At 42.9% G+C, this 25082-nt stretch overlaps 1 protein-coding gene across 1 annotated transcript; it reads left to right on the top strand.

Annotated features, from left to right (window-relative positions):
* Nucleotides 1-4218: 4218 nt before the first annotated feature.
* Nucleotides 4219-21196, top strand: TPGS2 (tubulin polyglutamylase complex subunit 2; the record flags this gene model as incomplete). The annotated part of the gene is made up of 6 exons (XM_010012839.1): nucleotides 4219-4333; nucleotides 13704-13791; nucleotides 15465-15596; nucleotides 17250-17363; nucleotides 18832-18992; nucleotides 20969-21196. Coding segments are annotated over 6 exons (838 nt in total), but the record flags the coding sequence as incomplete, so codon positions are not given.
* Nucleotides 21197-25082: the final 3886 nt, after the last annotated feature.

The following is a 25082-nucleotide window of genomic DNA, read 5'->3' as shown; positions in this document are numbered from 1 at the left end:
GGCCTTGTGTGCCCGCACCAGCGCTGCGGCCGAGAACCGCGGGGTGTGAGGGCTGGGCGCCCGCTGCCGGACCCGCGGTCAGAGGAATGGCGAGGTCCCGCCTCTGGGATCACATACACACACCCCCTCCCTTTGAATCAGCAGCAGAAACCCTGAGTCTCTCTACTTGAGAGCCCTGCAGTGTCAGAGAAATCAAAGAAAGTGGTGTTTTATTCAAAATCATGCGTAATTCTTAGTTGCAGGGTATGGTCAGCAGGTAGCGCGCCCAATGGAATGGAGTTCAGCTTGGGGCACTGCTCTGGTAGATTAATCTGTGAATCTGCTCAGGATCAGCTCGCCGTAAATAGTCACTCTGCAGCTATTCCCATACCATGGCACTTTCTCCACGACATGCCCTGCGTGCTGTCTCCAATTTTTGCTCAGATCAAGAGGCTTCTTGCATCCCTGCGGTTCACTTTGAAGTTCAGCTGGAGTGCAAGGCGCTCAACACCTAAGGGAAAGCTTCTCAGACAAAACTTCGCTCGTGGCAGTAGAATCACACGAGCTGGTGAAAGGATTTGCCTGTGTAAAGGGTTTTAGCATCAGAACTTTCATCTGTCAGCAGCTTGGGGCACAGAACTGTCACGTTTGTATGGCTGGAAAGCAATACATCTATGCCAATCCCAATGTAGGGTATGACAACGTTAAAAATCGCAGTTCCAGAACTTCTTCGTATGAATTTCAAAGCCAGAAGTGGCTGCTGTAATGTCCTCACTCAGCTGCTGTATTGCAGGACAGTGGGTTTCGTTTGGCAACCTGAGAGTATCACCGGTTGCACGTGTTTTTAGGTAGCTGCTTAGACAACATTAAAAGATCAGGGTAAAATCCTTGCTGTAGGCTTCAGTTAGGACAGGATTTCATCGTCAGTCTCTGTTCAGCATTCTCTTACTGACTTACTATTGGGCATTTTGGGGGATTTTGTTTGTTTTTTCTTGTTTTCCTGCTAGGAGGGCAGGATAATGTTATCATTGTACTTTGTGAGAGCATTAAAAGGGTGAAACTACTGCTGATCAACCATCATGGCACATTCTTCTTTGAAGCAGCTCTTTTTGAAAAGTTACTAGCCCTGCCCACGTTTTCACCACCCAGGCTCAGAAGTATGCAATCTAACAGGATGTTATCTATGTCCAAAAGCAATGTCGCCATATAAATTGTTTGGGGTAGGTGTGTTATTTACACCAGCGAGGCTTGGCAATGCCAGCTGGGCTCTGAAACTCTTGAAGCATCCCTTTGATATGGAAGATGTGCCCTGGTTTGTGTTTGGTTTTTCTTTGGCTTTCTGTCTGTATCTCTGATCGCTTGTGTTGTGCAATATAGCAGTGCACACCCCAGTCCATTGCAGCAGTGTTTTATGCTGGTTCTCATCTCTCTCTATTCAGTCCCTCTGGGAATTTTGCAAATTCTTTCCCAGTGAAGTAGTCCAAAGCATGTAAATTGTAGCAACCTATTAATTAGAATTACTGAGCTAATTGGGAAGCATTGCCCATCTGTTCAGTGCTTGTTTCTTTCAAATTACAGAGCGTATTTCATTCAGAAAGATGCCTTACTCAGTAGTTTGCAGCACTAGAAACTATCTTATTTTAAATCTTCTTTTGGGAAGTCTCATGAAGCCATTAGATGCTTTTCTGCCTGCCATAACATAAAAGCAGTAATAAACTTTTAACTCTGTTGTGGAACTTATTTTTTTTCTTCAGAGATAAAAATGAGTATGTAATGAAACTCAACACACTCCTCTTAAGCAAGAAAATTTTGCATATATGGTATATGGGAACTTGAGGCCCAATTTTCCAGTACCTTTATGAACAAATGTTCATGGCACCATTTCAAGCCCCCCCCCCCCCCCCTTAAACATATTCTATATATGAGGTTGGGGGGGAGGAGGTTGTTTTGTTCTTTTTAACTTCTAGTCCCTGTGAAAGGCCTTACAAAGTGGTAGGTTTCTCACAACCATTAGAGAGGTTATAATTTGAGAAGAAAAGAGAGGCATCTTTTCCATTGCCCGTAGGATTAATTTTGCTGATGTTCTATGAATAACAGCAAATTTCAGAAAGGTTAATTGCTCACAACTAAATCTGAATGGGAGGTGTTAGCTGTACTGGGCTGCCCAGAGCAGGACCATGCTGAGCTATTTATAGTCTTTATTAGATAAGAATATAACTGTTCACACATTTTTAAAAGATCCTGAGAGTTTATCCAACTTGGTGGCAGTATTAGCAGTACTGTAAGGGCTGATAATACTGTGATGATTTCCACTTCAGCTTTGTGTCACACCATTACATAGATTCCTTGTAATTAATACTGCAGAGCATTTTTGGAAGCTTCCATAAGAAATGTCATGAAAGCAGCACAGAGTTTACTGTGATCTTGATTCAGAATAGTTATAGGGAGGAGTCACCTGAACTAGTTAAGCTTTATCCTTTTGTCTAACCTAGGTGACTTCTTTATTTCTTCCATCTGGAAGAAAAAGCAACTCACGGTAGGCTTATTTTCCTCATTAATGTTTAATGGAGCTCTCATCCATACCTACACACATCTGTTAATCATGGTCACCAGTTTACCCACAGGATATTTTTAGTATAACATTCAAGCTTTTAAGACTGAATTTCTCTTTCTTTTGATCTTGGATTTGGATTAGGCCCCTTTAGAAGTCACAGTTTTCTCGTTCTCATTCCTAGGTATCTTCTCTGACTGATAGGATACATAATTTTCCATCATCCCAGCCAAGCTGTTGTGCATGATGAATTAAACGTCCCTGCTGTTTTCTTTGATCACAGAAATAACAATTACTCTATTATTATGATTAGCTTGCATAGCTTAGATGGAAGAGACCAGTTAGATCATTGATTCCACACACTTCTTTAGAAACAGAATACACATGGACGGCTTATATTTGAGCAAGAGACATATCCCCCTGCCTTGCACCCACCTACTGGAAGTAAAACTTGGCCAAACATCAGAATCCTGTGTATGTTTGGACGACCCTTGGACAGACAGATTACCTAGGTGACCTACTGTGATTTTTCTTTTTCTTCATTTTTCTTTTTTCTGTCTTCAACTTGGAGTTTGGTTTCTAGCACCATGTTCTGTCTTTTAAATTATCTGTCAGCATACCAATCAGTACTTCCAATTAAGTGAAGTTTAGACTTTCTGAAACTACATGCTGCTCTTCCACCAACAGAACAGACAACACAGCAGGACAACACTACTGCTAGAATTAAAAGCCCAGCACTAGAGATAAAAAACAAACCAAAGCTCTCTAGTGCCTGCCTTTCCTGTCTAGTGCACTGTGTATGTTTTACCAGAAAGCAATTTTAATACATGTGACTGCTTTGGGAGCCAATACTTTCACAGCAGAGCTGCTCTTGAAAGCCCTGTATAGTGATCACTCCTATTCCACAGCGGCCCTGTGAGCTGGGCTTGCAGTTCCCACAAGAAGTTAGTAGTCTTTCTGGACATGATCCAAAGTGAATGAAGTCAGTGGGAACTCTTTCAGTTGGCTGTAGATGAAGTAAAACATTATAAAATAATAAGTGCAAGGGAGACTGTTCTGCCATGCACACCCGCCAGGACAGCACCATGTAGATTAGTATCTTTCATTTTCATATCATTCTTTCCCATAAAATATTCAGATGATTTTTATAAATTATGAGCTTGGTGCTCATAGCAAATTCACGTGTGTCCAGCTGGGATCTGCATGAGCTGATGTTTGCTCATGCAGATCCCTTCAGCAGGCTCAGACTCTGCGCCTGTTCAAAACCACTGAATCCAGAGCTGAAGTGTGCCATCTTTGTGGAATACGGTTGTTAGCAATTCACAGCAACACTTCTACAACATCTTGTGTCAAGCTGAGAATATCCTACCCAACTGAAACCACAGAGCACGCTTACAAAGAAAAAGTTTCAGAGTCCTAGGAACCCATGGTTTATTTTCCCTTGAAAGCTCTGCAAAAGATCACGCCTTGAATACAAAGTATGTGTGTGTGTGTGTGTATATATGTCTATAAAAAACATCAAAGGATGACATCTTGTGCAGCCCTAGGCATCCTTATGCCAAGACATGCCGAGTACAGTTACAAACAAAAGAAAGTGACTGCTCAGTCACCAGCACAATGCTTGCAGTTATTAATGCCTTTTCCTGAGCTGTCAGTCACAATAACTTGCAAAACTGTCTGGCTCACAGTGCCAGCTGCAAACATGCTCTTCTTTTCCTTTTAGAGACTTCTCCAGGAGTTGCCGAGGTGAAGTTTGTGGAAAAAGAGCCAGCTGAACGCCACACAATCATTTCATGGGAGCAAGTGAGTATTTTTGTGCTAATACTGCAATGAGGTCTGCCTGAATGTACAGCAGCCCATGGAGAATGTCAAATGCAATGGCTGCCCGTTGTTTTAATGTGAAGACAGCCTGCCACCGAGTTTGAGGCACAGTGGAACCTAAAGAGATGTTGGTTGGTTGTTTTAATCAGGTATTACTCTGTCTTTTAGGCTATTGAATGCACCTGATCTGTTAAAGAAACATGTGCAGTGTGGGTATATTCAGAATGACAACTCTAAAAAGAAATGACATAACTGTAGTAGGCAGCAATGGTGGTGACTCAGTGGAGAACAAACATTGTTCTGACTCGGGTCTGAAACCATTTTCTTACTCCCTTTCAAACAAAATGGAGAAGCTCTTCATTATTCATAGCCATCAAAGGCAGAGTCCTCAAGCTGGAAAATACCACTGAGCCACTCAGTTCTTTCCAATTATCTATTTATATTTTCATTCTCAGCTATTCACCTCCATTTCTCCTAGCTTCTTCTTCCACCTCCTCTTCATCTAACCAACCCAGTCTTTTGGCCAAAGCATGTCTCATTGCCCCTTCTAGAAGACTGTGAAGGACACATGCTACCTTCACTCCACATTAGATGACCAGAGGGCTCCTGAGTACTGCTCTGTGACTCTTCTGGGCAGAGATAGTATTTTTGGTCCCATTTTTGAATATACATGTGCTTATCAATCCCATGACCGTGGTGGATGTCGTGGTTTAACCCCAGCTGGCAACTAAGTACCACGCAGCTGCTCACTCACTCCCTTTCCTCCCCAGTAAGACTGGGAGGATAATCGGGGAAAAAAGGTAAAAACCTGTGGGTTGAGGTAAGAACAGTTTAATAATTGATATAAAAGTAAGATATAATAACACAACAACAATAATAATAGTAACAATTATTATTTTTTTTTTAAGGAAATAAAGAGACAGAGGAAGGAATAAACCCTGCTCCCTCTACACACACACACACCCCCACCCTGCTTCCCCAACAAAAAAAACCAAAACAAAACACAACAGCCAAGTGATGAACAGTGCAAGCTGTGGTATGGAATACCCTTTTGGCTAGTTCGGGGCTATTCTCTCTGGGCTTCTTGTGCCCCTCCTCACTGGCAGAGCATGAGAGACTGAAAAGTCCTTGATCAGAGTAAGTGCTACTTAGCAACAACTAAAACATGGGTGTACTGTTAGCATTGTTCTCAGGCAAAAGCCAAATACAAGCTATTAGGAATAAAATTAACTCTATCCCAGCCAGTAAGTGGCGTAACTATTTTCAAGGTGTCATTCAGATATAGTGAAGAGACAGTAAAGCTGACTGGCCTTTGCATTGCAGAGGGTGGAGATAAGTGAATCATCCTCTTACTGCTCCAACTCTGGCTATACCCTACCGCACACGCTCCCAGGGACTGCACATTACCACTGCCTGAAATAACTTCCCCTGTGGTGACTCCTTGCCCTTTACAGTTGTTCTTAAACAGTAGCAAAGAATCTTGCACTGGTTTTGGTAACGCCCTATCCCAGTTAGTGATATTTATCAAGAATTTATAAACCCAGGTCAGAATGTATGTGATGTAAACCTATGGTATTTACTGAAACCTGTACAGTAGCGAGAAACTGTGCTCAGGCAGAAGTGTCCGGTTTTTCAGGTTCGTGTGAATTGATTCCTGATCTCCTGTAGCTGTTGTTCAGGTGTCACATTAACTGGGCTGGAAAGTCTGAGGCCTCTGACTGTGAGCCAGCTCAGGCCTGGAGGCAGCAGAATGACATTTGCTCGTTCTTCTGTTGAGTGGAGAGGACTGCTTCTCCGGAGCATAGCACTGCTCTCATATTCAGGTGCTCCTACTCCTCCAAACTAAATTGGGCTTGTTTCAAAATCGAGCTATTCTTGTAAAGCCATACTTTGAAGAGCTGTAACCAAAGCACTTGGCTCCAAAGATGTCAAAACAAAACTTCAGCTCCAGCCCCAACCCACCAGGGATGGACTTAAGTTCATTGTGGAAGTAGATGGTGAATGTTAAACAGCAGACTGCTGACGGTGAAGGACTTTGCAGTCTATTTCTTTGCTTTTTGTTCCATTTGCGTTGACAAAGCCTGAAATCTACTTCTTGAATTAAAAGGTAACTCTTTTTTCCTACTTTTTTTCTTGAGCTTTGGAGGTGAAATCTGATATCTAACACAGTCCATGCAATTGCAATATGTCCTGCAATGATGATTAAGGGTAAAGCACTCAGCATCTTACAAGGTCCTTCCAGAATAACCTTGTACCTCACTTTTCCTCAAACTCATCCTGTTTGAATTTGAATACAAGTTTAAGTGTATCCAGCATTCACTTTTATCACTGGGTTTTTTCGCAGCCACTAGGCGGCAATAGTTATGCACAAAATTGTTTCTCTGTAGGTGAGATTATAACAAGATCTTGTCACAGTCTATATTTGTAGCTCTTCTCTATGTTTTTGGTTATGAAAGTATTTGCAGGGGTTTTTGTATGATGGAAGGAAAAGTGGTTTCATCGGCAGTCGCCAAATAAAAGCTCTATGTTTGTTCTGTTTTGTTTTGTTTTTTCTAGAAGCAATTTTTCCAATCCTATTTCAGTTTTGCAATGGAACAGTATTTTTGCTGAGAGAAAATATATGGTATTCAGGAGCTCCTAAAAGAAAGTAAACATTTCTTTAAATTATAAATCTTAAGGTCCTTTTGAACCCTAACCATTCTATGATTCTAGATTAAAATCATGCTCTAATAATACTGGCAATGTGCAAATTTTTTGCCTCTATCAGCTGTTCTTGTTAAATTGGGCTGTGCCTGGTTTGTGCTGGTATTTAACTGGGTGCTGTGGTGGAAGTTTTAAAATCCTAGATCAGCTTGTTGAATGTCCATTAGCTGCTATGAGGCTTTGCAGAGGAAGGTGAGCTTCATGACAGGAGACAGTGCAGTAAGACAGTAGGAGAGCTGAAAAGGTTTTTTTCCTAAGGCTTTCTGTAGAACCAGAAAGAGATGGTCAGGAAATCAAACTTGAAATCGATATTTTAATGGAAATCAGCACACTCACTAAGATATGTAAGGCATATAATTGTTACATACATACACAGGTAGCATCACTTCCCCAAAACTTTAAAGCAGCTCAAAATATTTAAATAAAAACAGATAATTTTTTCATCTTTTGATATATTTAGACCTATCAAGAAGATATCTCTTCCTCAAGAAAGTAAGATAAGCAACAGAAGGGGGAGTAGAGAGAGAGTTTCCAGGTCACTGGAACACCAGTGCTAATAACAATGTCCTATGAACCCATTCCCACTCCTAAAATTAAGCTGCCAACTGCCTTGCTCCCTTCAATGTGCAGTTTTTAAAAGTAGGTGTTACACTAGAATAGTGATAGGAGGTATTCTGGTGTCTGCTATGACTGTCTGAACCACATTTTATTTTTTGCCTCAACCAGAAGAGAAATAAGTCTCTCACATCGTTGTTTTGATTTTCAGAATCAGAAAATCACATTCTGTTGGGGAGAGCTGGAGCACCACAGTGCTCAGCACCACAGCAGGCCAAGGAAAATGAAGGGGTTCATTTTGCCCGTTCTTCTAATTAGCTTATTAGCAGTGTCTGATCTGCCCCTGGCTGGGTGTAAGCAGTCCCTGCCCATCATGTTGCTGGAGCTTTGATGTTCTACAACTCTACAAGGGAAATTTGTTGTTTCTCCTAAGGCACTTTGTGTGTGAAGATTTATTTTTCAGTAATAAAGCTATTAAAAAGCTCTCAAGCAGTCTGATGCTTTCCTGTTGTGGACAGTCTTAAGCTGCCAAACAATTTGGAAACTCTCTGCATGCAAATCTCAGTGTGAACCGTGGGGGTTGTTCGTGGCTGTTCTAGAAGTCTTCCTCATTGCATCTCTTTTCGACCCAAAAGTTTGCACATCCACAAGGGTCCTTGCCATCCTCCTTGTAATGTCCTCCCTCAGCATTAGGTAAGCCTTCCATCCCTGATCCCCAGAAGCACAGGATCTGCCCATCTTGAGCTTACCTTGTGGCCCTGACCATGAGAGAGTGGGAAAGTGGATCCAGCAGAACCAGTGCATGAGGAAAGGTATATTTCTTCAAGCCCTGTAATGGGAGAGAGGCTGGAGGACTTTTGGGAGATAGATGATGCTTCTGACATCCTCTCCTGTGGGACTTCATAATATTCTGATTTTAAAAAATGGTTACACACCAGTATTCTCAACAGAACTGCCAAATCCTGTTCTCTACTGCAGGAGACAGGTCTGCCCCAGCCCCTTACCTTTCGGGGCAGGAAATCCAAGCATGATGATCTCCTGGGAGCCTCCCCAATCAGATTTATAAAAGCTGCAACAAGAACATCTCAGTATGTTAGAAAAATTAACATCTGCATTCACTGGCAGCTGGGGCAGACCAGTCATGAAACATTAGGGAGAGAAAAAGGAGGCTGCTACTACTTGGAAGCCCTGAGAGTGACATACACCCCTTCTTTCTCTCCCCAGAAGTTGGATAAAACTCGTTAAGTTTTTAAAAGAAGTCTCTTTCAAGCTATATACTTTGATTGTTGTTCATTTCTTTGGGATATTTGGTTGAGAGGCACTGTTTCAACAGTGCTTTAAGTGAATTGCCATATGTCAGTGTTTCAGCTCTGGATCCACTGCTGATGAGGTCTTGGCAACAAAAATACCCTGGTTCTAATACTCTTCTCTATCCTCAATGGACTGTGCTTTCTTGGGAGACTTGGGAGACATAATATTTGGGGATATTACAGACAATAAACAAAAGAAATAGACCTCACACACCATATTGGGCACTCGGGATATTTTGTTTTATGAGCTGATGAGTGTAACCAGATGACTGTAGTGAAAACAGCTGCTTGCCAGGTCTGTGGTTAAGCCACTTCTGGCAGTTTATTAGGAATATTGTATTTTATGGAGCTGGAGATCACAACCCTGGAAACTACCAGTTGAGCTGGGGGAGTACAGGGCTTGAGAAGCCATTTTTAATATCTACTAGTGGCTTGTTTCTGTGACTCTGCTGTCACAAGATCACTGTTTTAACATCATAGGGTCGTGTGGCTGAGCATAACATAACAGATCAATGGATCCTTTCTGTGAGATCGCTATTAGTGAAGCTTTCTATAGGGAGGTATTTTCCTATAGACCCCAGATGTGCTCTCGTACGGCATTTTCTACCCATGCATTTTGCTCCATCATTTGGAAAGTCGTGAAAAGTGACATGGTTAGGTGAATCCTAAAATAAAGTGAGCACAGTGAGCACAGCCGTTTGGAGAAACATGTTAATCTTTCCATCCAGAAAGAGAGGTTCAGAGCAGAAGGCCTGTTCAGATGTGATTTTTCCATGTCTTAATCTGCTATGTTTGTTAAATTGAGCTGTGCCCAGTCTGTAGTAGTATTTAACTGGATACTACAGTGGAAGTTTTAAAAACATAGATTTTGTCATCCCAATGGATGGAGAACAGCTACTGAAGTCTAGAGAGCTGTTTGCATATGTGTTTTTACTACTGGGGTAGGTTAGTTAAAACTGGGGGGGGCTTGAAATGGACTGAAAGTGCTGTGTAAACACTTGTACTCTTCTGAGGCTTTGACAGGCCTTCTGAGGTCTGTCATATTTTCTTTCTTCATAGTTTTAATCCTTGTCACTGTGCTTACAGCAACAGCTTGAAACTGGAAGTGGTGAAAGTGCAGCATGAAATTGTAAATATTTAGGACTGAGAAGAACCCACGGAAGAAGGTGTGTTTGTTAAAGGCATTTGAAGAACTTCAGATATGTACACGTGGCTTAGTGATCTCCTGAAACTTACCACCAGGGCCTCAGGCATCAGCAGGCTCTTATCAAAGGACAATAAATTCTCCTTAATACAAAGTTTCTACAGCATCAGATTCCTGCTTTAGTAGCTGTTGCCTCTGAAGATTTCCCCTACCTGGCTTAGAAAAGCACTGAGCTAGGAACCAGGCTGCTGATGGGTTAAGTCAAGTGACCTGGCCTATTGAAAGCTGCAAAGCCATTAATATCTGGGACTTGTCAGTAGCAGTCTACTGACATAAATGGATATGCTTAGAAAGTAAACATGTAGGAGTAAAGGTTGTGGGTGTGTTAGAGGGTTCTGCACAGCAGATACACCACAGCTTAGGGGACAGGGACTGTAAGAACTCAAAGAAAGTGACTGAGACTAAAGCTTTAATAGACAGGAGGGCTGCCCTGGTCCTAGCGGAGGGAAGGGATGTGAACAGGAGGAGGCCAGCACCTTCCCTTGCTTGTCCCAGTCACTGGTGACCAAAGGCCAGCACTGCATCTGGATGCACAGCTGGCAGGTAGCTCCCCCTTATAGATGCATTGGGGCAACATTAGGGCAGATATCTGGACGTGTACAAGTTGCAGACACGGAGAAGAATCAGACCAACATCTCTTGAGATACTACAAATTAATGTCCCTAGTGAAATAAATCTACATGAACAGCATGTACGTGTTTCTTTTCCTTACCTACTGGTTACCAGAGTATTCTTCCTTTATTTTATGAGACTTTGAATGTTATGTTTTCTAGTAGCTGTGGGGAAGTTGTCCCAGCAGAGGCACAATATTGGAAAGCCATTAACATCTGATTGCTCTGCTTTCTCCAAAGCAATTCTGTAACTGCTTCAAAACCCACCCATGCCTCTGAGGCCAGGCTGTGAATACCTACCTGAACAACCTCTTGATCTGTGGCAGGGTAAGCATATATGAGGGACAGCACTACTGACCTATAGATGTTCTTAAAGTCTGTAATTCTGTCTTTTCTTGCTTTGAGTATGAAACTCTGCGCAAAGAGTAGGCCATGTCCAACAGCATGTCTTTAAAACTGGCTGAAAGGAAGAAATACACCTTTTTTAGAAAAGGCTGAAAATCCTGTTGTGAAAGTTACTGAATTATCAGACATGCTGTGTTGCAAACTTCATATTACTTCTCCATTTTTCCCTGTAAAATGTAGCTTCTGGAATCCCTTCCTCATATTTGTTGCTTAAGAAAGGCTCCTTCCGCAACCAAGATAGGTATAGAAGAGGTCCTGGTTCTTAGTAGTGCTTTCACCAGCTCACTGGGATTGCTTCTTTCACTCTTAGCTCAGGGGAAGCAGGCTTACGAGCCCCAGCTGAGCACTGAAATTCAGTGGGATGAAGCCAGACCAGCAGTTTTGTGAGTTTGAATCTGTGTGTATTTGCACACATACTGTTTGTTAAGTGAAACATCAAAAACCTGCTTGATTACAAGCAAGTATTGAGTCTGTGCTTCTCTCACCTTCTTGGAACAGAAATCCCTCAGAAGAAGAGAGTCCTTGTGCTAATGTTATACATGATTTAGTGAAACAGGTGGGTTTAGTCTGATTTCACTTAAGCAAAACTCTACTTTTCTAAGCCAAATATATGAAAAAGCTGACTGTTCCTATATATGTGACCTTGGAGTGGCTGTCAGTGTCAAAGGATGATATGCTATGTCAGTTAGGGAACAATCGTGTAATAATCTTGAGATGACTGACTGCTCATTGTGGAATTTTCCAAAGTAATCTTTGTAACTACGGTAGCACAGACCCAAAAATAGTTTTCTCTCAAGTTTTTAGAATGAGATATTTGAGCTAATTTGAGTTGTCTTGGAGTTGAGCAAAACATTTGGTGGCAAATATTTCTGTACCTTGGATGTGTAGTAGTCAGCTATGACGATTGTGGAAGCCCTGTCAAATGCCTCTGGGTCAAGATCAGAGTGGTTGTCTCCAAGGGGCATCTTACAGTAGGCATCTGCTACTGACCTCCAAAACAAGACAATAAGGCCAACAAAGCAATATTTGAGTCACTTAAGCAAGCTTCAGGTCAACAGAGCCTGATTCTCATGGGGGACTTCAACTACCCAGACATTTGTTGAAAGAAAAATAATGTGGCTCTCATGTCATCCATCAAGTTGCTGGACTGTGTAAAGGACTGCTTCATTCAAACGTTAGATGACATTGGTCAAACTAGGAATGACAGATGACAAACCAGGAACGAGGCACTGCTGAACTTGCTGCTACTCGCAAACCAAGAAAAGCTGCTTTGTAATATTCTCAGTTAGTGATGGCCTTGGCTGTAGGGATCACTGTATTGTGGAGTTTGGGATCTGGCTGAGCACACTGAAGTTTAGTACTAAGGCAAAGGTTTTAGATTTTACACCAGTAAACTCGCTCAGAGCTCTGTTAGCGGGGGGATACCAGGGGAAGGTTCCGTGGAGGAAAAAGGAGCTGGCGAGTGCTGTGAGATTTTCAAGAACACTCTCCTGGAAGCACAAAACCAGTTAATCACATTTAAAAGTAAGGAAAGTAGACAGAGCAAGAGACCCCCTCGTCTTAACTGCGAACTTCTGAATCTGCTCAAACTCTGAAGATAAGCATACCAGAGATGGAAAAGCAGATGAATACCTGTTGAGAACTTCAAGGACATTGCCAGCGTGTGCAGACACACAGTTAGAAAAGCAAAAGCTCAGCTCAAATTTCAGTTGGCCAGAGGTGTCAAAACTACAAGAAAGAGTTCCTCAGGTATGAGAACAACAAGCAGAAACAGAAGGAAAATATTGGCCCACTGTTAAGCAAGAGAGGGGAATAACTCACCAATAGCGCTGAAAAGGCAGAGGTTCACTTTCTTCCCTTCTGTCTTTACCAGCACTTTTGGGCTCCAGGCCGTGGGAACAAGAATCCAGGTTGATTCAAACACAGACCCCCTGTCAGTGGAGGAAAAGTTGGTATGTGAACTGTTACAGGAGCTTGACCCCTGCTAATCGATGGTCCCTGACAATATCCACTCAAGGGTATTAAGAGAGAGTGCTGACGAAATTGCAAGGCCACTCTCCATAATGTTATGAGAAGTCATGGATATAGGACATGTCCCAGAAGACCGGAAGAAGGAAAATGTTATCCCCATCTACCAGGAGAGCTTAAAGGAAGACCTGTCGAATTATAGGCCCATCAGGGTTACTTCAGTGTGGTTACAAAGAAGATGGAGACTCCCTTTTTACAAGGAGTAATGTGGAAAAGACATGGGACAATGGGCACAAGTTACTCCTGGGGAGATTCCAACTGGACATACGGAAAATTGTTCACAGTGGGAACATTCAGCCATTGGAATTATCTCCCCAGGGAAATGGTGGATTCTCCAACACAGGACACTTTCAGTATTCAGCTGGACAGGGTCTACACTGTGAGTTCGCCAAGGTTGGACCAGATGATCCTTGAGGTCCCTTCCGACCTGGTATACTGTGATTTCATGATTCTATGATGTGATTTGACATTCAGTTGTTCTTTGGGTTTGGGTCACATTCTGCATCTTCCCATGACATTTTGATTGTTATTTGCAGAAAAACTCCTGCTTATTGCCAGAGGATTTAAAGAACTTCTATCTGATGACTGATGGCTTTCAGATGACCTGGAGTGTGAAGACTGATGGTAAGTCCATGTATTCTTCTGCACCAATACCCTCATTTCATTGCAGCCAGTCTTTCCTTTGCAGAATCTCTTTAATTTCAAACTTACTTTCTGCACAGTCAGTACACATCTGTCTGCATCCTGCATTAGTCTGAGGAAAAGCACATGCAGCAAATAACTTTGAATTAATAAAATAGCACCATTCCTTAACTTTCAAAAAAAAAGTAGCTTGTTTCTGCTAGGCAGCTTCATCAGTGACTACAGAAAACTGACCTCTGAATTAATAAGTGAGTGTAGTCCTGCATGGGATAGTAGACTATATTAGAGATGTGAGGAAAAAAATATGCCTGCACGTCAGAGGTCCCTTCCTGGTGCAACAGGAAGCCTCTTGCTTGCATATGCTGAACTTCCACAGAAGAGACATGTACACTGAATACTGGCTAGAAACCAAAAAAATCTTACTGACATAAATGCCGTTCTGTAGTACACTGGCCATCTGTTGACACTCAGATTTAGGTGTGTAGTTTAAATCTCGTACCTACACTGCCTCTGTAGTTTTTGGAGAGAGAAGCAGCTCTAGTACCTTGTCCTATCATAAAGCAGTAGGAAGAGTTACCCTCTGATAATGTGTCTTTCTCATTAAAAACTGTATGTACATGCTGGAGCATGATTCTGCTTTCCACCAGCTCAAGTCCATTGACTGGAGCAATTTCTGGAGTCTGTGGTGGAAGTAGGAAGAGGATCAAGGTTTGTTGTCCATCCTTGTTTGGCAAGAGTTAGGCAGTTCATTCACTCTCCGCCGGAGCCCTGCAATTATTATGCTGGCTCTTGTTGCCTTCAAGTGAGGTTGTCAAATTAGGCTGTGGACACTGCTTACTTCCACAGATGGGTGTGAACTACAGGGTTGTTCCTCAGGAAGTGGAATTTCATTTCAGAAACAAGTTGCCGTCAGGGCTTTGGCACCTGCACTGGGTCCCATCATGTTTCAAGTGGGATTTAGTGTGTTGTGGCTCTGAAGAGTCTTGTTTTCAGGGCACACAACTGCAAAGAGTGCAGTGCAGCTCACATGCCTGCCTTGTTTAAGCAAGCATCCAGTAGTGCCTACTGAGGCCTTTCACACTGGCTTATGGTGGAACAGGGTGCTTGATGTCTGGTAACAGTTCTAATCATCAGAAGAGACAAGTGGCAAGTCTTCAAGCGTTCATTTAGGAACACCCACATGTTGACAACACAGATAACCCTCTGTTGGAGTGGGAACCAAGAGGATGCACCCTGAGCAGGTATATGGGGTGGAAGAGGATAAGCTGCCCAATAAGCTGTGAACAGGTGAGGTGGTTCCTGGTAGGAAGGACAGCAGCAGGGAAAAGGGTTTTGAGGAGGTGGTTGTAGCTAGCAGGATATTTAATAGCCAGTCTCACAGGACTGGGCTAACAGCTGCAGCACAGGCTTGGCCAGCAGCGTAATTCTTGTACCAGCACAGCTCTGAGATGGTGTCACGTCACCTGTAAGTGTGATTATATGTTTGAAAATGCCTAATATTTGCTCCTCTAGAGCCTGACTTGGTTAAGTGTCCAGGCCTGCTGGGTATACCCATCTCTTCTGCCTCTCTGTGTTTTAGAAGAGGTTGAGTTGATGTGTGGAAGAACAGAAAATAGCTTCTGACACTATGTGATTAACAGTCAGTCTTATTGCAGATACACCAATGCCCCTGGGCTCCATGGTGATTAATAGTGTCTCGAAGCTATGTCGGCTTGGAGGTTCCTCTATGTACGCTCTGCCTAATGCACCAACTCTTGCTGACCTGGAAGATGACACAGGCGAGGAAGGTAAGGTCCTGTTAACAGGTAGAAAATGTTCTGTGTCACATCCCTTTTGCTCTGTCAGGATGATGTTAGGAAGGTCCTTTCCAACCCTAACTATTCTATGATTCTATGTAGCACATGGATATAGCAACAGCAAAAGTTGCTCCAAGTAGGTGGGATTTGCTTTGTCTCCTGGGCTGGATCTACTACATGTCCTATCAGTCCCCTACAGCCTTGAGAGGTAGGCCTGTATGCTGAGAATCTCGTGGGGATTGTTAATGCTGCCAGTTGCCAGTGTTACTTGCATCCTCTTTTTAACAGCCTGGCAGCCTCCTATTCTGCCTTTTCCCTATTTATTTTTTAACTGAGGCTTCCTCCAGTGATTCAGCTTCTAAAGTCTTTGTGTCCTTGTAGTGTTACATGAACAAAAGAAAACAGTTTGTGTCTTGGTAGTGAAAAGGCAGCTAGATGTGCTCTTTGGAACTGGAAAAGTAACTCTGCTAAATACATGTAAATGTGAGGTGACACTGGAAAATGTGTGTTTGCGGACTGCCTAAAAATGCTGGGCATGCTGCAGTTTGGAGGGAAAAAGAAAAGCCCACTCCTTTTCTCAGATCTCTTACAGTCTAGAAAGACTGGAAGAGTAAAGCAGGTAAGAATAGAGCCAGGTGTCGTGCTGACTCCTTAAAAAATAGCTATTTGGTTTAAGTCTTGTCCCTGAGTCTCTATAGCTCTTGTAGCTGCTAAATATGGCTGGAAGGTATCTTTCTGCACATTCCAGCTTGGCTGCAGTCCTGGTCTTCTAGCCATTGTAATGAAATGGGACAAATTCTGCTTCCATTTAGCCACTGATGGTACACTGAGGTACACTGAGAAAAAGTTACATCCCTACAAGAGTTCTTATCCTGACTTCCACGGAAAATTCTTCTGATGAGCTCTTATGTCCCAAGCAGCTTTAAAATTCAAAATGATGTTCTGCAAGAACTTGCAGCTACGCAGTCCCAGAATGGTCCTGTAGAAATGCTCTGTGGTTCTTGTGGGTCACAAGTTGAATATGAGTCAGACTCTGTGGCTGTTGCGAAGGACACTGATGTCACCCTGGAATGTATGAAGAAATGTTTTTGTTTCCAAGTTCATCAAAGACTTCTGGCAAGAGAAAAAGAATAAACTGTTCTCCCTGTCCTCCTTAGAAAAGAGTAAAGTAGGGCAAGAAAGAGATGATGGATAGAACACAAATAATCAGCTTCACCTGCAGCAAGGAAGATTTAGGATCCACCTGAGGAAAACATCTAATTGGTAACGATGGATTTGGGTTGACTGTCAGGAGATTGTGGCATCTCCAGCACTGGAGAACTGTAAGAAAAGAGTAGACAAACACCTCTTGGGAGCTGATCTTTCTTTATGCCAGGGAAGGACTAGAGAGTAGCTTGATATCTTTTTTCAGACAACTGATTTTGACTCTGGTTTGTTTTCCTAACAGAGATTAAAATTTTTCTCAGTTTTTGGTTTAATTCTTTTTTTTTTTTTTTCAGCACGGGCAACTTAGTCAAGAAGTATTAATATAGATTTAGTTGTTACTCAGCTGATTTATTAATAAATATCAAATGAATTGCCTTTTGGCAGCTGAGTCACAGTCAGTTTTCCAAATATTTCATCAACGGTTTTTTCTGTTTTCAGGCAGTGGAGACAAACCAGAGAAGCCACACTTCGATTCTCGTAGTCTCATCTTTGAATTAGACCCATGCAATGGGAATGGAAAAGTTTGTCTTGTTTATAAGCACGCTAAACCAGGTAAGACTGAAAAGAGCAAAGTTAGACATCTTTCATTGTGGATTGTATCTGGAAGCCACATGTGTAGAATCATCATATATTTCTGATCTTCTTTGCAACTTGTAGATGAACATTTACTGGGATGTCTTGCCTCCATTGAAGTCAGGGATTAAACCTCATAGAAACTTTACCAGAGCTAATGATTTCCCTCCTTTTAATGTTGGAGTCTGAATTATAACTTACGATTTCTGCATGCATACAAACAGGAAAGCATTCACGTATGACCTGCAGACATCCACGCTGAAATAATACAGAGCACCACTAACATATCTCTGGTTACTTACGTAGCTGGGAACAATTCCATTACATTTTGATGAGAAGGCCTGTAACTGTTCTTGGAAGCAATGGGTAGATGCTAAAAAAGGTCCTGATTGAGACAGACTTAGACTAGTTATTCCACCTTGTGCATGGATGCAGAGCCTCCCGATGCTAACTTGGTCAAAATTTGGTAGTCAGGGTTGAAGAGCAACGTGAAAGATGTGAACTGAGCTGTTTCTTCTGACAGATACAGAGAAAACTGTTGCAGCAATTAGTGAAACATCTGAGTCACTAGTAAAGCAGTTCTCATGGGACACAGTGCACAGGTCACTAGGTGTACACGTATACATGTTCATTCACTGTGTAGAGGTGTGCAATTGTGATATACCTGTTCTTAACAAAACTCTCTGGCTGTTATCTTGTGTGTTCATTGGGTGTGACTGCAGCTCCCAAGGCAGAACTTACTTGTCCTCTTGCCTTGCAGTGTTAGTGATTTCAGCACAGGCAGTGGGTAACCTGGGCAAGGGAAGGGAGCGTTGTTTGCCAGTGTTGATGTCAATGCAGGGGGCAGTGTGTTTAATTAGCAGTGTTCAGCATCTCAATTTCACAAGTAAAATCATGGATTTTATGCTACAAAGGATGTACCCACCAAAGAAATACTTGATCACGGTGGAAGGATTTGCAAAATGTGTTTTTGTTGGCAGCACACAGTCCCAAGACTTCCAGACTCTGGACTCTATTCAGTAATCCAGATGACTGACAATTGAGTTAGTTGCTTTTTACTTTGTGGGGTAGATAAATGTTTGCCATAATTGTACTTTGAACTTAACGCTACGAAGTTGCTGATGTCCAAGCATATTCCATGCAGCGTATCAGTTCCAGGTTGGGAAGGAACTGCATTGCATCCATTGTATGGTGGGGAAAGTCAGTACAATGGATATTGCACGAGAATTTTTAGTAAAGCTGGTAGCAGAACCAGTCTTTTTCAGTCCCCATGCTCTAACAGTTAAACCATATTGCCTTTGGATAATCGTCTGTGTTAGTCAGGGATGCTGTGTTTTAGAAGCTGCAGCCTTTCTGCTAAGTGTGTTGTGTCTCCCACCTGTCAATGGCCAGGGGTTGATCTTACCACTGCAAAACAACAGTGTAATCTGTGTTTGTGATGTTCTAGTTGTCTCCCCAGACACAGAGATATGGTTCCTGGACAGAGCTCTGTATTGGCATTTCCTCACCAAAACCTTCACAGCCTACTACCGCCTGCTCATTACCCACCTGGGTCTTCCACAGTGGCAGTATGCCTTCACCAGCTATGGGGTCAGCCCCCAGGCCAAGGTAGGACAGCTCATCAGTATTTTGCACGAGTATAGATGTAAAAACATCTTCCCACCTTTTGACAAGCAGTTTGTAGTCTTGAGTGGGCCTCCTTAATGAGCCATGGAAGGGGCCATGAGTCTTTCCCCTATATCATGTTAACAGTCATTCATTTATGTTAGTGAATTCACTAACATTTTGTGTTAACCCTGCTTTCCTCACCAGAGTTGGGATCTACCTTTGATCTCTAACAGCAGGTAGTGAAACCCCAATTATTTCTGTGCTTTCTTGACTCCGAAGCAAACCTCCACTTACGAGACTGTTGGCAACTGAGGAGATGTAAAGCCAATCATCCCCACAGCTATGTAAGATTGTCTAGAACAGTTCTCTGTGCATAGTACCAAATGAGAGCCTACTGCTCTCTGGGTGAAGAGGAAAGCCCAAGTACAAATGAGATTGAAGCCCAGAGAAGACTATGAGCTTGAGCCCTGCCAAGAATACCAATTCCTTTGCATCCTCCTCAGTCATGAAGGGATGCCTTGATGAAAATGATGCCAAAAAAAGGGGCAATTTAAATGCTATCGGTCCTAGAAGTAGTTGTAGGAGAGCTTCAGGTACAGCCTTGTGACCATTCCAGCCCCTGATTATTATTATTAAAACTGCTATTCTGCTCTGCAAGGACCCTGCTATTAGAAGCACCTGCCATTCCTCAGTGTTAGACTGGGCCTTCAGCCCTAACCCTCATTCCGCCTTGTGAGTGGCTGGGGAATGGAACTGACAATACTATTGAACACAGCAGATAAGTCAGTACAATGTCTGTGCATGCTGGCAAGGCCAGGCAGGTCTCAATGAGAGTCCTGCACTTCACCCAGACATGCCAGCTGTCTTACCAGCATGACATTCCTTGGTCCTGCCTTGATATCTGCATGCATCAGAACTACTCACTAAATCACTGCCAACTTTCCATCTATCAGTGGCTATAGAGTTTTGTTCTCTGTATTTCTGGTGTCTTCCCTGTTACACTGTGCTCTACTTTATCAGTGGAGGCTGTGCACGTGGTACTCTAGCATATGTCTGTGCTCTGCCTCTCTGTAGCTTTCCTACTAGAATATTTTGTTATGTTCAGTATATTCACAAACCTTAGTGAAATCATTCATGTATTCCCTAATCTTTTGCCTCCTTTGCTAGTTAAAATCCTCCTAGCGTGTTAACCATTATCATTTTTAAAGGTCTTCAGGGGTGGCATATTAAAGCTGTTTTCCGTTAAGCAGTACATGAAGAGATTGCCATCTACATTTTCATATTGATCTTTTGTTTATCTTACTCAACATTTTGCTTACAGTTTCAGTGGGATTTGTAATGCCATAATGCCCACAGTTTTATTTCCTGATTTTGACAATGGAAAACTGATAGGAAAAACACCAAAGATGAGGACTGCATCTGGGAACCAAAAAAAAAAACTTGTTATGGTCACTTCTAGATGTAAAATCCAACCAAAGAGAAATAAACACAAAATCCTTTGCGTAAAGAGTTAAAAAATCGGCATTGTTGTATGTGCAAAGAGAGGGAGAGAGGCTGTATTTTAAGAGTTCAACTAGTTTGGTTTCAATTCATAAGCATATTTAAATTCCAAGGATTTTAAATCTCTTCTGTCTGTCTGAATTTGAGTAAGTGTGGTTTAGTTTCAACCCCTCCCTTTGCTTTTCCTCCTGTTGTTTAAATCAAGAGTTGCTCCTGATAGGAGTTACACTGCAGGAAAGGTAGTTTTAGGTTTGTGTCTGGTTCTCCTCTTCTCTGTCTGGAATGTGGGGCAGTTCCAGGACTGTTGCTGTGCCTTGTGTATCCTTATCACAAGGCACTCTGTGCAGTCCTGTAAATTGCAACTGATAAGTGGTGTATGATCAAAATCAAGTCTCAGGAGGGAGGGGGAACAGGGCAGAAATGTCTAATTGCAGTCTGATTTTAACCTCTTCCTTCCCCACCATCCTGCCTTTCAGCAATGGTTTAACATGTATAAACCCATAACCATCAACACATCTCTCCTCTCTGAAGAAGCTGATTCCTTTGTGAACAAGCTGGACCCCAATAAGGTATTTAAAAGCAAGAACAAAACACCAGTGATCAAAAAGAAACAACCTTCCCAGCCAGCTGGCGCCCAAAAGAGTCACACGAGCATGACCTCCTCCAAGACATCCTCGCTAGCTGGGAATTCTTCAAGGAAGTGAGACCCCCAGATCTGACCCTCAACAGCATTTGCAACAAGCTTTGATGTTCTCCAATGCAGAGTCAGTGGTTCAGACTGAGTTCCTTGTGCATGAATAGATATGCCTGTGGAAAACACATTGCAGCATTTGCATGAAATACAGCCACAATGTACTTTAACATGGGAGGGATATAGTTTCTTGAGACTGTGAGAAAAAAACTTGAGACATTGATTTCATTTCCTTCTGCTACTTGCAGCATGTACTTTCCAGAGGGCATGAAGAAGCCCTTGATGTCACTGCTCTATTGGGAAGCTTTTGTTCTTGTGCAGCTACAGCAATGAAATGAAAGCAAATGTAAGTCACCATTACTTTAATAGACCCATGCTGAAATACAGTGTATGAAGATATTTCTGCTATCTCCTTTGAAAGAAACCTGTCCTGACCTTGCATGCTATGGATTAGCCTGGAACCCACTGAACAAAGATATGCTTTTTGCTTCTGACAGAATCAAACTCTGCACTTCCCTGTGCTCCTTCTAACTTCTGCTCTCAGAGTCATGGTTCAAAGAGACCTTGGGCTTCAATGTCTCTGCACTGACCTAGTTGCTTGCTCTACAGCCCAGACCACTTGGAATCATAGAATCAATTAGGTTGGAAAAGACCTTTAAGATCAAGTCCAACCATTACCCCAGCACTGCCAAGGCCACCACTAACCCATGTCACTGAGGGCCTCAGCTACATGTTTTTTGAACACTTCAGGGACGGTGTCTCCAGCACTGCCCTGGGGGCAGCCTGCTCCAACACCTGAGCACCCTTTCTGTGAAGAAATTGTTCCAAATATCCAGTCTAAACCTCCTCTGGCACAGCTTGAGACTGTTTCCTCTTGTCCTATCACTTGTTCCTTGGGAGAAGAAACCAACCCCACCTCACTACAACCTTCTTTCAGGCAGTTGCAGAGAGCGATAAGGTCCCCCCTGAAAGTTCTCTTCTCCAGACCCCCCAGGTCCCTCAGCCGTTCCTCATCACACTTGTGCTCCAGACCCTTCACCAGCTCCGTTGCCCTTCTCTGGCCCCACACCAGCACCTTGATGTCTCTCTTGAAGTGAGAGGCCCAGATCTGAACATAGGATTTGAGGTGCAGCCGCACCGGTGCCCAGTGCAGGGGGATGATCACTGCCCTGGCCCTGCTGCCACAGTGCTGCTGATACAGCCCAGGATGCTGTTGGTCTTCTTGGCTGCCTGGGCATAAGCTGGTTTATGCTCAGCTGGCTATCTGTCAGCACTCCCAGCCAGTTTCTCCAGGAGAACGCTGTGGCAGAGAGTGTCAAATGCTTTACTAAAATCCAAATAGGCAATGTCCACAGCCTTTCCCTCATCAACTAGGAGGGTCACCTTATTGTAGAATGAGATCAGGTTGGTCAAGCAGGACCTGTCTTTCATGAACCCATGCTGGCTGGGCCTGATTGCTCACATGTGCTTTATGATCTCACTTAGGATCATGGGCTCCGTGACCTTCCCCAGCACTGAGGTCAGGCTGACAGGCCTGGAGTTTCAGGGTTCCTTCCTGCTCTTTTTGTAGAGAGGTATCATGTTGGCCATCCTCCAATCCCCTGGGACCCACCCACTAGAGCAGGACTGCTGATAGATAATGGAGAGTGGCTTGGAAAACTACTCTGCCAGCTCCTTCAGGACTCTTGGGTGTCACACATCCAGCCCCATAGGCTTGTGTACATCTAAGTGGAACCTAACTAAGTGGTTGCTAACCATTTCTTCCTGAATTATGAGGACTTCAATCAGTTCCCCATCTCTGCCATCCAACTCAGGGATCTGAGTACCCTCAGGGTGGCAGGTGTGACTATTAAAGACTGAGGCAAAGGCAGCACTAAGTACCTCACCCTTTTCATTTTTGACCTTTGTGCCATATCTTCTCAGGTAGTCAAGTCTGTGTGATGTCCTTCCCAGTAAGCCTGAAGGTAGCCAGAAGCTGCAAGATCCCTCACTGCCTCTGGTTTCTCCTGTTGTGGGAATTGCTGAAACACTGGGTCAGTGATGTTGAGAGTCCCGTAGCCAGGAGGACCCCTTGTTTTGTCATACATTCATTTGCAAAGTTGACCATTCAAACAGCCTTTGTCACTTTTCAACTAGGCAGGATCTGACCTGGTCCCACTGAGGCCCAACAGCCTTAGAAGCTCCTGATGCTGTTTTAATACTCTAAGTCGTCAGGTTAGAACTGCACTTTAATCCATCCACTGCTGTTTTTTATTTACACATTTTATTTATTAAATACCTGCTGGTATTTATTTACAATTTCCATTACTTTTCTGTGCTATTCAGTCTTCTTAGGTGTGCTGGAAACACATGGTAGCCACCCACACATTTTGTGCCTAAGCAGGGAAATTAAAGTAACCATCTTCAAGTAAGCATTGATTATTTAAGCAGTATCATCTTTTATTTGTGAAGCAGTCACATAATTACATAATACAAACCTACCTCACAGGGACATTGTGAGGCTTTCACAAGTATTTGTATGGCCTTCAGAAAGAGGAAGCCTGTAAGCGCTTAGTAGTATTTTAATAAAGAATTTAATGTTTTCCTTCAGAGTAATTGGGTATTTGAAGATGCTTTGGGAGCACATGTACAAGCATGTATGGTAAAAGGAGGGCACAAGTTGGATTGTTTCGTTTGTTGGGGTTTTTTTCTAATGCAGTGGACAGTCTCACTGAGAAGGGGTGGATTACAGTGTCTTTTAGCTAATCCCATCCAGAGCTACTCTGAAGTTCCCAGTTTAGTTCACATAGCCCAAAAGACTCAGCTGTCTGACAGCTGTTCAACACACTTCTGTCGTCCACTTGGTGTTCAAAGTCTCTGCATCCATCAGCCCCAGCTCTGGCATGCTGTGCTTGGTTTCCAGCACTGTCCAGGGCTCACCCTCAAGTGCAGTTTCTGCATTGCCTGACAGCTGCCTTTTGCCACCCCCAAGAGAGAGAAAATCCTCTAATGCTCCTCAGCCCTCTGAAGCTGATGTGCATCTTGTGCCAGGTGAAGATCTGTTGTGGGTGCTCTACTAACATAAGGTCAGCTCAAAGAGGAAGCAGAGATGTCAGTACCTACCACCCCACACCACGTTAGTGGTCCTTTTAATAGAATTATACAATACAAGGTTGGAAAGGACCTCAAGGATCATCTGGTCCAGCCTATAACTATATTAATAGATGTGAACAATCATTAAAGCCAGTAAATGTTATTTTCTGGAATTCTGTGCAGTAGTGATGTTCTTTTACTTCCTACTCACGGAGATCCCTGTATTGTGTGTTCATAGCACCCTGGGACTGCAGTCATGTGCTTGACATGCATACTATACTTGCTTAAGCACTGCCTAGGAAAGTTAAGACTCTTGTTACCCTGCTGGTGACAGGAAACTTCTGATACTGTTTTACTTTTATTCTGATGATACCTCAATCATGAAAGGCTCTTGCAGGTCCACTTCCTCATTTAGATGGAGGTGGCAGACTTCCTACAGCAACAGGGCAGCCTCTTCCCACATTTCTCATGCATGTAGAGTGGGAAAAGAGCTTTGGTTTTGGTTTTTGTTTATTTGAGTGTTTGGGTCTGAATCCTTTCATATGATGGTAGTTAAAGTCCAGCCTGTTGGTAACACACATAATTCCATGACACCAACATGTTCCAGTAGAGCAGTGCCAGAAATGAGGAAACTTTGTGGCTTAGTTTACTAATTTTTTGGTGCTTCCTGAATGTTCAGATCAAAAGGGAAAAAAAAAACAAGCACGAAAAAAATAAAACAGGTTCACGTTTGTATTTCAGACTATCCTTGCTCTTTATGCTCTGCCAAACCAGGTGTTTGTTAGGGTTTATCAAACAGAAGCAAGCTTAAGCCTCTCATCCCTCAG

The sequence above is a fragment of the Nestor notabilis genome, unplaced genomic scaffold (genome assembly GCF_000696875.1).
Source record: "Nestor notabilis isolate BGI_N333 unplaced genomic scaffold, ASM69687v1 scaffold464, whole genome shotgun sequence".
Lineage (NCBI taxonomy): Eukaryota > Metazoa > Chordata > Aves > Psittaciformes > Psittacidae > Nestor > Nestor notabilis.
This window is presented reverse-complemented; position numbering and strand designations above follow the sequence as displayed.